Source organism: Scatophagus argus, chromosome 4 (genome assembly GCF_020382885.2).
Source record: "Scatophagus argus isolate fScaArg1 chromosome 4, fScaArg1.pri, whole genome shotgun sequence".
NCBI classification, from domain to species: domain Eukaryota; kingdom Metazoa; phylum Chordata; class Actinopteri; family Scatophagidae; genus Scatophagus; species Scatophagus argus.
The window spans coordinates 3190156-3205082 of NC_058496.1; the positions used below are offsets into that span (position 1 = coordinate 3190156).

The 14927-nt window shown below is 45.4% G+C and overlaps 1 protein-coding gene across 4 annotated transcripts in view; it reads right to left on the minus strand.

Annotated features, from left to right (window-relative positions):
* Positions 1-197: 197 nt before the first annotated feature.
* igsf9b (immunoglobulin superfamily, member 9b) overlaps positions 198-14927 on the minus strand; it is a 29821-nt gene continuing 15091 nt past the window's right edge. For 3 of the 4 annotated variants that reach the window (XM_046386914.1, XM_046386915.1, XM_046386913.1), the window contains exons 4-22: positions 12010-12156; positions 10632-10783; positions 10322-10439; positions 9778-9919; positions 9181-9326; positions 8878-9020; positions 8637-8777; positions 8404-8520; positions 8027-8177; positions 7821-7932; positions 7491-7666; positions 7153-7391; positions 6927-7011; positions 6651-6821; positions 6479-6515; positions 2838-6236; positions 2510-2679; positions 2123-2334; positions 198-1606 (exon numbers count right to left, since the gene is read on the minus strand). In XM_046386914.1, coding sequence (XP_046242870.1) covers positions 2135-2334; positions 2510-2679; positions 2838-6236; positions 6479-6515; positions 6651-6821; positions 6927-7011; positions 7153-7391; positions 7491-7666; positions 7821-7932; positions 8027-8177; positions 8404-8520; positions 8637-8777; positions 8878-9020; positions 9181-9326; positions 9778-9919; positions 10322-10439; positions 10632-10783; positions 12010-12156 — 5846 coding nt within the window. In that variant the 3' untranslated portion in view covers positions 198-1606; positions 2123-2134. The remainder of the gene's footprint in view (positions 1607-2122; positions 2335-2509; positions 2680-2837; positions 6237-6478; positions 6516-6650; positions 6822-6926; positions 7012-7152; positions 7392-7490; positions 7667-7820; positions 7933-8026; positions 8178-8403; positions 8521-8636; positions 8778-8877; positions 9021-9180; positions 9327-9777; positions 9920-10321; positions 10440-10631; positions 10784-12009; positions 12157-14927) is intronic. The other variant, XM_046386916.1, reaches the window with a different exon arrangement.

Sequence of the window (14927 nt, forward strand, 5' to 3'; positions counted from 1 at the left end):
GCTAACACCAGCGAGTTAGCATTTAGCTCAGCACCGAAGAGCCGCGCAGAGAGTTAGTTTAAAGTAAGTCAGCGTGGTGTTTTCAGACGCTTTACAGGTGTAGCTCAGGTGTGGCTCTGCTCTGGAAGTCAGCCAGCTCACTCGTGCCTTTCATCAAAGCACCAAACAACAGAAAAACGTTCGTTCAGTCTGACACATTCAGAATAAAACAATTTATTCATTACAAACATATAAAAATGACAAAAACAACCAGGCGGTGAGATATAAAAACTTTCAGTTTGTACAAAACCATCACCAGAAATGCATACTTGCTCCATATGAAGATTTTCATCTTTTTTTTCTTCAGTACAAAGTATAGCTACAAAGATTTTCTTTAAACTTATGTTTGTCAGAAGATGTAAAAAAACAAACAAAACAACAACAACTAATGGGCACAAATTTCATGACAGACTTGCAAATTCAAATACAGAACCAGAAGTCGATGAAATATTCACAGTGTTGCCTTCACATCAGTGATGTGAATTGTAAACATTGTTGCATATCATAACTCACCTCAATAAATATACAGAAAAGCTCATCTTGTGAGCTAAACGTGTGTAAAAAAGGTACAAACTTGTCAATCATTTTAAAACCTCTGATCAGTTTTGGTTGATTATCGCCTGTCAGCTCAAAACTTTCGTGGTCAATCGAGCCGTGAACAAAAATAAGGCAAAAATCCCAGAAGCAACATCTGACCGACTCAGGTGGAGTAAAGTAGCATTTTCTCATCTGATGAAACCATGAAATGGAATATACAATAAAACAGCAGGGTTCATTCACATTTAGGTACATATAAACATTTGTACATTTTGACCAAATACTGGGAGGCCATTTGAAGTGACGCATTAAGTCTCCACAGGGGAACGGATAAAACAGGAAATCAGGTAACCAGCAGGAAAATGATTTTAAAGTAACAAAGTGGGATACCGTGAACTGCCGAGAGATTTTCTACTCATAAAGTACAAAAAAGAGTTAACTAACGATGTGATCTTTACGTAGTAGTATTCAAGTACTTCATATTCAGAGGGAAACAGGCAGATCACAAAGCACATCCACATGTTCTCCTGGGCACACAGTTACATAATTGTCATTAGCATCTCTTTATTGTCATTCTGTTTGATGGGATGGACATAAACATGAGACACGGACTTCTTTGCATGGCAGGCTGCTGCTTTTATAAAGCAGGGCTGACGTGAACTTGGTCAAGTGAGGCGTTTCATTTCTCAGAGCAGCCGCGTGTGCCTGATTGTCAAAGTTGAAAAAGAAAATCCTAAAATACAGCTGCACAAGCTTCTTAGAAAAATAAATAATCCCTTCTCAGCTTCAGCATGCAAAGAACAAGTACAAGAAAAGGAATACGTCCTCTGATAAGGACTGAGGAGTCACAGCCTGTCACATTTGATGGCATACAGTGCTGTCTCTTTAGTCTGCTGTAACAGAGGAGGAAAAACTTTAAACAATGAGCTTTCTCACGGGACAAAGCTCCAGCGAGGTGCGACAGTGTCCAGGACCACAGTGTTGTCGTCTGTTCAGTAAAACCGCTATTGGGTGTCTGTCTGAGATATACCTGTGAACGACAAAGAGAGAACGTTAGAGAACAGTTCCCAAAGGTTCACACAAGTTAACTCTGAATTAAGGAGCCTCGTTACAGAAACCTCCTATCTTAACTCTGGATCTCCGGTATCACACGAACATGTTTGCTGACTGCATTTAGGAAAAGAATCTCACTTTAGGATGGCACAGAACCCATCCTAAATTCAAAATAGCTGGTAAAAATGGCAGCACCACTGTTGTTAGTTCTAGTTAGGATTTCTTGAGACAAGATATGAGATCTGAGATAGTTAAGCATTCAGGAGTTGCTTCAGGAATGAGAAGATAGGATTTTTCCTGTCTTTGAAACTTAAGATAGGACAGGACAAGCAGGAAGTTTATCTGAAACGAGGCCTCCAAATGTTTTGGCGTGCACAGTTTCACTGCACGTGGATGATACAGCAGCAGGCAAGAAAAATATGCAGGCAGGTGAGCAGTGAGAGGCGGAATAACAAAAGAGGAAAGAGGCGAGAGGGCAGGCAGAACAACGGACCGACTTAAGCTGCTAGAGCAGCGCTGAGCTGGAGTCGGAGTCTGAACCGTGGCCAGTGGTGAGGCAGGGCTCACGGGAACAGAGGGATTCCTGAGCCCGCCTGTACTCTTGGTACTCCTGGCGGAGAGCGTTGAAGCGCGCCTCACTTAGGGAGCGGCTGTACTGGCAGCGAGGTGGGATGGAAGCTGGAGGGCTGACTGAGGGAGACGGGCCTGGGGAGGGCATCAGGGAGAGGAAACGCATGGATGGGCACATCATGGGACACGTTCACAATAACAGCACGAGGGCACAGGATGAACACATGCAGCATCACATCAAGCATTACGCTCACAACACATGCAACATCAAAAAGCTTGCGAGAGAGAGAGAGAGAGAGAAAATGATCACCTTCCTGCTGCTGGTCCTGGAGGCCAACAGCTTGATCAGATCTGAGCTCCCCTCTGCCTCTCTGAAAACCCATTTGTGACTGATCAAATCTCATGGCCTCCAGGACCTCCGAGTCCACGCAGGCATCGGCAGAGTCCCACTCATAACTCTCATCTACTGAGGTGTTCCTTCTAATGAGATACACAAAACAAATGGTCAGAGAAGAACGATCACAAGCAAGAAACAAAAAACAACATTAAAGTAATTTTGGCAGCATAAATGAATCCGTCTGCCCAGGAGACACTCCAGCGAGTTTGCTGTTGTTGTCCAGGTGTGGGGGCCGTTTCACCTTTTTGCTCTCCTCTCAGGCAGCTCCGTCTCAGCTCTGTGCCTCTCGCTTTCCTCTGTGGTTTCGGGCGAGCTGAGCAGTGTTGGAGTGATGGACAGAGATTGTCGGAAGAGACCAGCGCTTCCTCTGCCACTGCTCTGACTGGCATAACTGGCCCTCCCTCCCTCCCTGATCTCTCTGACCTCCCGGGTCTCTGGCTCCCCTCCCCTCCCCATCACCCTGTCTGGCTGTCTGTAACTCTCTCTTTCCCTTGGTGGGACAGGGGCGTAGTAAGGTGAGGGCCAACTGATGCCCCTGGGCAGGTAGGACCTTGGAGGGCCCCTCCTGGGTTCCATGGGTCTCAGGTTTTCCCCCCTTGATCCTGGCCAGTGTTGGTACTGGTACTGAGGAACAGGGATGGAGGAGGGCATGGGGACATATTTATGCTGGGCAGACCTCAGGGTATCTTGATAAGAGGGAGACCACCTGGAGGATTCTGGGAAAACAGTAGCTTGCCGTCGGGGATCGGAGGGTTCCAGCATGGGGGAGATTGAAGCCTGTCTGGAAGAGTACATCGAAGGAGTGAGGTAGGAAGGACTTGCTAAAGATCTTGGTGCATGGTGAGGCCTCTCTAAGCTCCCCATGCTGGGGCGTCTGAATGGGACATACTCCCTCCAGGAGGGTCCTGGTCTGGGAAAGGAAGACGGACTGCGACCCAAACTGTAGGATCTGATATCTGGGTTTGGGAACTCGTCCCAATAACATTTCTCAGAAATATATGTCCTTGGGCTCTCAAAGTGCTCCCACCTCTGTGAGCCTAAACTGATAGATTTCTTTAGGAAAGGACGAGGCTGTCCCATACCTGAGAGCGTCCTGCAAGGGCCTAAGCTTATGGATTTCTTGAGAAATGGCCCAGGAGCTTGACATATTCGTGATGCAATATTATTAGCCCTGCTGCCCTGAGAAGCTTGTCTTTGGGATTTCTCTGATAAAGACTCACTACTGTCTACAAAACTCTGTGAGTGTTTTGATACTATATCTGCCATGCCTTTAGCTGCACTGAACAAGGTGTGAGCAGACTTGGATCCAAGTCTTGATTCAGGTCTGTCTGTGCTTTTAGTCCCAACTCGAATTTGTGTTTTCTCATCATAAAGTTGCTTGCTAGTTTTTTCTGGAGCAGGTGATGATGGTCTTGTTTCATCTGGAAATCTAACTCTAAGTGAAGAATCTCTACCGTCTCCTTGGGGGTAGCGTTTAAAGTCCTGTTTTGTACTAGCATGAAAACTGGACTGTGCGGCACCCGTGTGTTGAGTCTGTTCAAAGCAAACCTTTTGGTTTGAGACTGTTTCCCGGTTTTCCTGAACATGAACCTCCCAGTTTTTAGGAACCACATCAGGCTTAGCCCCTGGGGATTTTTCTGGCTTTAGTTCTGAACCTTGTCCAGCTGTGCCTGTGACTTCAGCCTCATCCACAGGCTCATCCACACTCATTTCAATGAAACCTGGAAGGCTCAGGTACTCAAGAATTGCACTTGTCTGCAGTGAGGACATTCTGGGAGATGGAGCTGCAGGCTTGGCCTTGAAGGACCCTGACATTCCAGGGACAGAAAACTGTGACTGGTCACTCTCCACCTCTTCTACAAGAGTCAATGTTGAAATGGGGCTTGGACTATCAGAGAAGAGACATCTGTCACTCCTTCTTGAGCGTGTTCGCACACCTTCTCTCTCTAAGTCAGAGTAAAACCCCGAACACCGTCGGTCATCAGGAGCCTGAGTCTCTTTTTCTTTGGCCTTCGTCCCTACTTCATGATGTTCATAAGGCAAGGTAGAATAACTTGATGGACTCTGATCCCTTGTTGCCGTGTAATCTACTTCTGCAGTTTTCTCAGGCTGATTATGTGGAGCAGAAGCTGAACTTTCAGGCCCATCACTGTCAACTGAAGGACCTCTGGTAGGCTGAGTGCCTGCATAAGCATACGAATGTCTGGAGCTTGAAGCAACACCTCTGTCCTGTGTCTTTTCCCTTAAACCCTGCTCAATCACTGACTTTCGGTATGTATCTGTCTCTCTCTGAGGACTCAGTGACCTGGCTCTGTCTGGTGTTTGGGACAGGACAGGGGGGCTTTCTGAGGTGACATCTGGGGAGAGCATGGGGAGGGAGGTGTTCTGGGTGACCGGAGAGCGTGATGAATCAATGGCAAAAGAGTCCTCTGTGGTTTCCCTGCATGTTCGAGGATGCTGTGACCGGGGTGATGTGGTCTCCCGGGGGCTCTGTACAGGAATGAGGCTGGTGACCGATGTAACAGGGCTAATGTCCCAATGAATGCGAGACGTAGGGAGCCGGTCCATGGGACTGCTGGTGTTCCCAAAGTAGCAGGCCCTCCGATAGTCAGATACTTGACTTGTTTGACCTGAGGGCCTGTATTTCTGTCTCATAGTAACATCTTGTGGCTTCCATACAGGCTCTTCCTCTGACTTAAGTGTGCCTCTTTGAGGGCCTTCTGTCTTATTAGACTGTCGCTCGTCTCTTCCATGACCATGACTTCTCTGATTGGCTGTGTAGCTCTCCAGCTCCCTCTCCATTTTTTCCCTCTCCTTTGCCAGTTGGACACACTTGTTAATGCTATCCCTCTCCAGCTCACTGTCAAGCTGTGAGACCAGGGTGCTATTATTTGTCAATTGACTCTCTATAGGTTGGTAGTCTGAATGGTGTGGTCTGTCTCTATCCAAAAGCTTAGTTTTCCTGGCCAAACTGGGGAACAGATCTTCTGCGTGGCCCGCCATGCGACATCTCCTGAGAGAATCGCTGGGTTTCTTCTCACTGTTGTCTGAATAGAAGCTGGCTCGTTCCAGCAGGGCTTCTGAGCCTTGTTCGTCATCAGAGTAAAAGCAGCCGTGGCGAGAGAAGTTTCTGGCCATGGCCCGCACTCTTCCAGGAGAGGAAGGAGGCCTGCTCAGCTCTCGAACATCTACAGTGAGGGGAGAATTCTTCCTCTCGTCCTTCTCTGAGCTTAAAATGCTTGACTTTGGAGAGTCCCTGAAAGATGTTCTGTTGCTCCCTGAACCACTAGCCCCACCATTAATTTGTAGGATGTCCTCTTTCAAGTTTTTCATATTGGCGGGGCTAGAACCTCCTTGCAGTGGTTGGACAATGAAGCGTCCATCTGGACCTCTGGAGATGGACTCCAGAGCAGTGGGTGACGGGGCCTGAGAGCCCAAGTGGCTCTCAAAGAGTGTGTAATGTGGTGGAGGAGAGGAGTTGGACAGCAGTTGTTTCCGCTGGTCGTGGTATTCCCCACGGCTGCCCTTATCAAAGGACGACCGGTCGGACTGTGAGGAGGAGGTGTTAGGGAAGAAGGGAAGTGGTGGACACAGCTTCAGCTTGAGGACACTGTCAGGGCTGCGAGGAGGTGAGCGGGCGCTGAGAAAGACAGAGAAAAAATCCCCAACAACATCACATCATGCTGCAGATTCTCACAAAACACATTCAAACAAAAAGTTGTTTTTAGCGTCTCAATACAGTCCACTAATGACTATAATAACCATACATCAATTAAAAGCCTGTTAAAAGCCTGTTGGACTGTCACAATCTAAAACAAATGAAGGAAGAGAAATATTGAAACATATGTGCAAATATCCAGGAGCACTTATGAAGACACTTACTCTGGAGATGAGCTCTTCTGGAAGGCAGATGGGAGATCTAAGAAAAACGTGAAAAAGTGAATAAAAATGACAAAAAATAGCACAGTTAAAATTGTTCAATCATTACATAGTGTAGTTAGCATAAAAATCAACTACTGTACTTTCCACAGACAGAGTGAAGATAGTGTTTTACCTTGTCTTCTCTTTCTGCGCCGGCGTTGTCTCCTGTGACTCATATAGCAGGCTGTCACCAACGAGAGGATGATGGCCATGAACAGGAAGCACACTCCTCCTAACACACCAGCCAACAGGGGCTCAGGGATGACCTCCAAGAAACTTGGGCGCAGGGGGTAAATTTCCATCCCTGTAATCAGATTGAACACAGAATTTTATCAATAATATACATATGGTGTAAACCTTGACTCAATATGAAAGTAATGCTAATGGTAATCTATACAAAGTCACCTACCAACGGTGGAGACATTGACAGACTCACTCGGTTCACTGAGTACTTTGTTGCTACGAGACATCAGCCTCAGATCATATTTGTAGTCCTGAGAGAAAAGATTGATTACATATAAATTAGCACGCTTGTCATTAAAGTTACTACATGCACCCAAGTTGCAAAAGTAAGTAACACAGAGGCCACAGTGATCGGTCTTTGGAAAGTATATCAGATAGAAACTCATCATTACCCTTAGCAGTCCTTGTACGAGTAGTTCACTCTGATTGGCACTGATGTTGCTGCTGAGGATGACCCACTGGCCCTGATCTTTGCGAGCCTGCAGCACGTAGCCCGTCAGTGGAGAGGATGGAGCCTCGGGAGGTGTCCACTGGAGGAGAACACCTCGCTCAGTCCGGTTGGCTGACAGAAGTATGGGAGGATCCAGAACTGGGACAGTGGTGATGACTGTAGGTTTTTCTGTTGGCACAGCTGATACCAGGACATGATATAAGGTCAAACTCACACATACTTTGAGCTAAGAGAGATGAGTGGAAACTTAAAACAGCACATAAGTTTATTTGCACAAACCTTGTGTTCGCACAGAAACAATTTCACTGAAAGGTCCAGAGCCGAGTTTATTCTGAGGTAGGACGCTAAACTGATAGCCGGTGCCAGCCAGTAGTCCGGTCACCAGCAAGTAGTTTTTGGACGTCGGCACAGGCAAAGACGCCCATTCATGTTTTCCTCTGGATGACTGTTTAACCCTGGAGAAAAAAAATCCAAACAGCCAAAGTAAAGACAGAGCCAAAACAAAAATTAAATTAATTAAACCAGTTTAAGCTCCTACATCAGACCAGACCAGCAAAACCACAAACCTAACCAAGCCTATAGTAGAGTATGTTTTATAGGGTTACAGACCATACAGTGAACTTCTGGGTGTATCCACCGTCAAAGCCTGGCACCCAGGACACATTGGCCTGGTTCATCTCTGTGGTGACAGATACCGCGGACACAGCATGTGGACTGGTGCCTGAGGAACAGAAAAACACAATATGAACTGCTAGCAATACACTTTGAATACACATCAACATATTCGCTGGCAGAAATAAGGTCGACCCACTCACCCAGCACCATGACCACAGTGCCTGCACTGACGGTCGCTACACGATTAGTGGCCAAGCACTCCCAGCCCCCGTGGTGATCTTTACTGAGTGGCTGCAGCAGGAGGGAACCGTTAGCCAACACAGTGTACTGAGAGCGAGGAGAAGGTCCAATCTGTGAGGAGGGTCAGCAACAAGTTAAAATCACCCATTAATGACCAAACAACCATATGTAGCATGTTAAGGTTAAGGATAAGCACCACTGATTTTTTTTTATTTTCAAGACAGAAAGACAGATGGATTTCTTTTAAAAACTGTTTAGATCAGAAATTATGAAATTCTCCTGAGGACATTAATGGGACAGGGGAATAAAACCTATCAGAGTGGAAAATCTCCTTTACCTTACTCCACGTTATGTTTGGGGTGGGGTCTCCACTGGCCTCACAGGGGATAATCAATTCTCTGCCCACCTCCTGGAGATACTCAGGCCGCGGAGGCACTTGGAATGAAGGTGGGTCCTGGAGGAGAGAGGGAGCCTTTTTACATGTTCCCATGTACAACAGTGTTCCCTCATATAAAAGGGTTTTCTCTGTAAGCGGAGACTCAGGAGTTGAGTGGAGACCAGAAGTCTTACCTTCAAAATGACCTGGGTGGGCTCTGACTGGCCCATGGTGCCATAGCTGTTATAGGCTGTACACGTGTACATGCCCACAGCATTGTCATTGGCTGTCGCTATAAAAACTGAGCCCTCGGAGTTCACCATCCAGCCGGGATACTGAACAGGTCAAAAGAGGAAAGAATCACGTGATTTATGTGTGCAGTTTGTCACAATTTCTTCTGTGTGAGACATTGTGTTTCTTCACTGCATGGCTTACATTGTCAAGATTCAAATCATTCCCATCTTTGGTCCAGTTGACATACAGCACAGGGGGATCAGCCTGGACTGGGCAGACAATGACGCCCTCCATGCCTGCAGGTAAATACGTTTCCCGGGACATTCGGACCACACGCGCAGGATCTGAAGCGGAGGACGAGGAACTGATTATAAAAAGTAGCAATCCCAGGGCATGCAGGGATATGCTCAAACCTCTTTCAACTCTGAGGGTTAGTGTTAGAAAAAATGAATGGGTGCATGGGACCACACAGATTCTGCCTCTCATAGGTGATTAAACCCTTACGTTTCACTGTCAGTTGTGCCGACGCTGAGGGCGGTGCCAGTAACCCGTTAGTTGGGATGCAGGTGTAGTTGCCAGCATCTTCTGGGATGAGATTAGGGATAAGAAGTGTTCCATCCACCAAAACCTTCACTCTGGACTTTAGGGACCTAAAGCCAAAAGATACAAGACATGATGCATTTTAGGTGATCCAGTTGAGACGAAAACACATTTCACTGTAATGAGAAAGTAAAAATGACTGAGAAGGTTATTTGTCAGAACAACACAATATTGCAATAATCTGAACAGCAATCTCCTTTAACTAAGGTTTATAGCCTTTTCATGAGCACATGATATAATAGTCTTAGAAATAATCTAATTAGAACTGATTGTATGATTGTATTAGCAGCATGCTTTGGAAAAACAGCTAACTGATCCATTGTGTTTATTTAAAGACTACTATTAAAGGCACTTCCCAGTATTTCTAATGAAATGAGGGGACTGGGAGTGATTATGTTTGGAAATCAATATGTCATAATAACTATTTTACACTGGACAGAAAAAGTACGTAAAGTATGCTTTGTTGGTGGACATGTGGATGCTTTGAAGGCCTGTACTCACTCAATGTGGTAAACATTCTGTCCTTGTTTCAACCACTCATAGGTGAGGTTCGAAGGGTAGGCGTCAGCCTGACACTGCAGAACTGCATCCTGGGACATGTTGAGAGTGGTGTCCTCTGGGGAGATGATGATGATCGGGGGTCCTTTTGACAAGTTGGAAGAACACAATACATTCTTATGTTAATATTGTGCTCATATGATGATGCAGTCGGTTAAGACCTGGATCAGAGAGATCAGCGCTAAGTGCTGGTAGCTGAGATTTGATGCAACAGCAGAGGACGGACTGTAGGTGGCAGTAAAGACTCTGAAACTGAGATTGTTGAACTGTTCACTTGGCTTGCAGTCGCACAGCGAGATAATAGGAGGAGAACAGGGATCACAAGACAAAGATCCATCTATCTGGAAGGATCTTTTGTCCCAGAAACACATATGTGTGCTATTTTCAAAAAAATTCTGTCTTCTTCATCTGCACACCACATCACATACTCAGGCATGAGATAAACAGAGATTCCCTCTATACCTGCTGGTTGACAGTTCACACTCACCTTTGACCTGCAGCTGCGTAGAGTGGGTCAAGTTCCCCTCTGAGTTGGACACGTGACATTTGTACACACCTGAAATATTTCTTGTGACGGAGGCCAAAGACAAGGAACCATTGAGCACCTAAAGGGGGGGTGGAGGTAAAGAGGATCAAAGAGAGAAAGACAAGTCGGAGGAAGATCATGAGGCTGTTGTGGAGAGGACAACAAAGCAGTTTGCTTCAAAGGAACATCAAAGCTACAACTCCTACGAAAAATGCTAATTATAAAGTATTTAATTAAAATACTGCAAATGCCATCTGTTAATCCAACTCACTTTTATTTTTTCATGTTTCTCAATTCGGCTCTCGTCTTTATGCCAGACAACAGTTGGTCGAGGGTTGCCATGGGCTCCACAGCTGAGAGTCAGCGAGTCTCCGAGCAGAACCTCCACGAAAGTTGGTGGTGTCTTGATAAACACAGGTGGAGCTAAAACAAACACGGCACTGATTAAATATCCATCTTTATGTACACATGGAAACGGGACATAGAAGACAATGAGAACACTTTGTACACTAAACACAGAAGTCAACAGACAACCATGGCAACTTCTCAATAAATGTTTTAAAAAAAAGGTAATACACTAATCTACCAACAACCAATTTTTAATAGTTTTCTCTGATTTGTGGTAACTTAGAGAAAGCACATGTAGCTCACTTTAATACAGTGAAGCTCAGTGGCAATCGTCATGCTGCGTTGAAAATTTGTTTTATCTAGATGATCCCTAGACCTTGTGAGACCTTTAATTTTCTTTGGCAGGCGGTGGGTATACTTAGATGCAAAGTTTGCATTTAAACAGTTTACAAGGAGATTTCTGGGTTTTCATAGTTAACTGTGTCAATATATTTGCAAAGAGACATTGCTAATGCTTCCAAATGTGGTGTTTTGATTACCAGAAATGTAAGCACAATAAGTGGGATACCACCAAGCTAAAATTTCTTTATATGTTCGTTTTTTGTTTCTGCGAGGAGAATACAGATTTATTACAGCAAGAATTCTGCATCTTTCCCCTGATGGGAGCATCAAGGCTAAAAATTGTGGTTTGTATAAAATATGTCACCACTGTCTCTGTGTACAAGATTCTGTGTCAGGTTTTGGGACTTCTAAACGTATTCTTAGGTAACATGCATTCATATGATATGCAGTGCATGCACTGATGTCATAATGTTTTTTACAAGGTGTCCAGTGTTCCCCTGCAACCTGATACAGCACATGTAGGCCTTTTATTCACTGTAGTACAATCATCTCTTCACACTCTCAATGGAACTCTACTGTGGCATAACTGCTCTTTGTGACAGAGAGTGGGAAGCAGGTGGGTTAAAAACACTCAGATTTAAGCATTTAAAATTAATCTGTAGCCCACACAAGCCATGAATACAACGTCCTGCTCCTGTCATTTTTAAAAACAATTCCTACGTTGACATCAGCTCACAGCAGGCTGGGCACGAACAAAAACAAGATGTGATCACTGTGTGTGCATAACGTCACACAGAACGCCCTGATATGCTGCTATAACACTCAGGAATATGCACTTTGCCAGGGCCTTTCGAGTCCCAGCCAGGCTCCATGCTGTGGATGTTCTAAACAAGGACAGTACCAGTGATGAGCAACGAAAGGAGCAGCTCCAGAGTACCCCAAACCCCGCAGTGCTGCACCTGTGATGGAGAGGAAGGTCCATGTGCCGTTCCTAAAGTCGTCTTTTTCACTGTCCAGGAGCAGGATGCGGCATTCGAACCAGCCCTCATCCTCCAGGGTCAGCCGTTCCACCAGCAGAGAGGCGCCCCGGGTCAGCGACACACGGCCTGTGGGAGGAGGGGTGAGGTGGGAGGGCGAAGAGCAAGGGGTGAGAGACAAAGAGACATAGTCAACACATACACACAGCCAGACAGGCAGAGTCAGCACATGCAGGAGGAGGGCTTACCATGCAGGAGGACAGACGTCGAGTGTCACAACAGCCACAGTCAAAGTTATAGCAAACAAAACCATGCACATGCGTGAACATCGACTCAAATGTTTGTAGCAACCACATAAGAGTTTTGAAAACTGAGGAGGTGGAAAACAAAATACGCAGTTCAGAAGATGAGAAGTCAGTGACCCTAAGCGCAAACACATGAATCACTTGAGTGATGATTGTAATGATATGCAAGATCACAGATAAAGATGGTGTCCTGTCATTTAGGGTTTGGGTGGTGGTGGAGTAGAGTGTTATGATGAGCATGCCAGAAATACTTGAAGGCAGATTCATTTAATCACTGAAGTAGAAAAATGTGTTTTTCCCTTTTGTAGTTCTCAGTTTAAAAGGAATTTCTACAACGGATGTGTCACGAAATGAGTGACATGTTTTTGTGTATCAGTGAGGGATGCTGGGCAGAGATAAACAACGTGGGGCATAGCAGGCTCTGGACTTGTGTGTGAACACCCTCAAAGACACAGATGGATCCACGCATGAGCACGCATGCACACACACACACCCATATACCCCGCTCCCTCTTCTCCCTCTCTGCACTTCATACAACTCCTTGTCAGGCTTTGAAACTTGATCTGTTGGTTGCCTGGTGACTGCAGCCTGGTTTTCAGGGTACTGAAGTTACCCTTCCCCACCCACACCCCCTTCCTTTTATTCTGCCTCTCAATGAACTCTTTTTCCCCCCTTCAATCTCAGGGCTTTAAACGACAGGAGGATGCGTGCAGGGGGAAACACACACGTTGCTCATACCAGGCCGTGGCCAAAGCAGTTTAAAAGTAAACAGGGGAATGTGGGGAAGTTTCCGGCATCACGTCATACTTGTTTGCCAATAACAAGTAGTTAGAAGATATAAGCAGTGTCTGTCACATTCAATCTTTTGAGCAAAGCAATAAACAACAAAATAAAACCAGTCTCTTCAGTTGATCTTTAGTTTTCACAAGTGGACGTTCTGTGTATAAGAGCAGAAAATTATTGAATGCCCTGCAACCCTGAAATAACAATATCACAAGAAACACAATATCATCACTATTCACACCAGCTTTCCTCCAGACAGCAGTGACTGGAAAGCTATGAAATTCATTTAAGTCTATACATGGCCTTAAGACAGGGTGAAACACACACACACACACTCACAGAGTAAAGACAGACAACAATAGCTAACAATTAACCCTGCATTCCTGACTGGGGCTGTTGCTGTGCTTAATAGTTAGGTTTAATGTTTGACCGACCTCCGTAAAGACAGACCAGCGTTTGATGGGCGGTGCTCACTTAGAGGCACCATAAAATGAATGCCTCTCATTTCAGACAGCGTCTTTCAAACAACTGGGCAGGGCTAGGAGAGAGGAAATGTGCAGGCAGATGATGACAGGTATGGGGATGACTTTAGGCATCTTTCCTTTTATCTCTCTATGAGGGATCCTTCCTGAGCTGCCCATTTCCTGTGCAACCTTTTCCAACTAGACATGGAACTTTACTGCCAGGTGCAGATTAAGAGGGAAAACACTTTCACGTGCAAAATCACACAAACCCTCTTTAACATTTGCCTAATCCTTAAGTGGAAAAATATTATGGGATTGTTAGAGATCACTGTGGCTAGGCCAAACTTCCCCCTCAGCTTCTAGTAAACGTTTACAGAAGCACCATAGGGATTATCCTCTGCTACTGTGCCACAGTGTGGTATGGCAGCTACACTGCCAAGAACCAGAAGAACGTGGTGTGGGTGGTAAAAGTGGCCCAGTAGATTGAAACAACTGTGCTTTACTGTCAAACCTGGACACAGTAAGGACCCAACCCACCCAGGTCACAGTTTGTCATTGAGGAAGAGCTCTTGAGCCATCAAAGCCCCGATAGATGACCCTGTTTTCAAAAACGTTTGGACAAGTACCTCATTCATCATGCAATTAAACTGCACTGTTGCGGTATACCTGCCATGCAAAAACTGTTTTATGTATTATATAGAGAGATGTCTCAATATCTAATCTGTTGTGCAAGAGCTTTATATACTGCACAGTTCACACTGCCACTGTCTGCTACCTTTATCTTCTTCTCTGTGCCTGGTGTGCAAAGATTATTATTCATCATATCTATTCTTATTATTTATCTTGCCTTTATCTTATGTTCTTTTGGGGCTGGTCTCTGAGACAAATGTTAAATAAAGTGTCTTGTGTGGAAATCCCTCAGACTGACCATGGGCACTGATCTCGTGGGTTCAGAGCATGTGGGTGTGTATACACGTTGATTTTCAAAATGTGGTGAGCGCCCTGCCCCCGGGTCTCCAAGGGGGGGAATTCTGGTTTCGCTGTCGAACACTTAACCCTTTCCCGTAGCCTCCCTCTTGTCCATCACCACAAAGAGACGGCAGCCCCCCACTCTTCATTCTCTCAGGTTACCATAGTGACGAGAGCGAGAAAAGCCCGGGCTGTAGGTTTAGATTTGAATTCAGTTGCTGTAGAAACCTGACAGCAGCCAAACATGGGCAGGGGAGGGTTGATCACACATAGGGGTGGGTTTTCTACTGTCAGAGATTTGAGGAAATACCAGCGGAGGAAAAACATGTTTAGATTCAAAAAAAAAAAAAAAAAAAAAAAAAAAAAATCTAGTGTCACC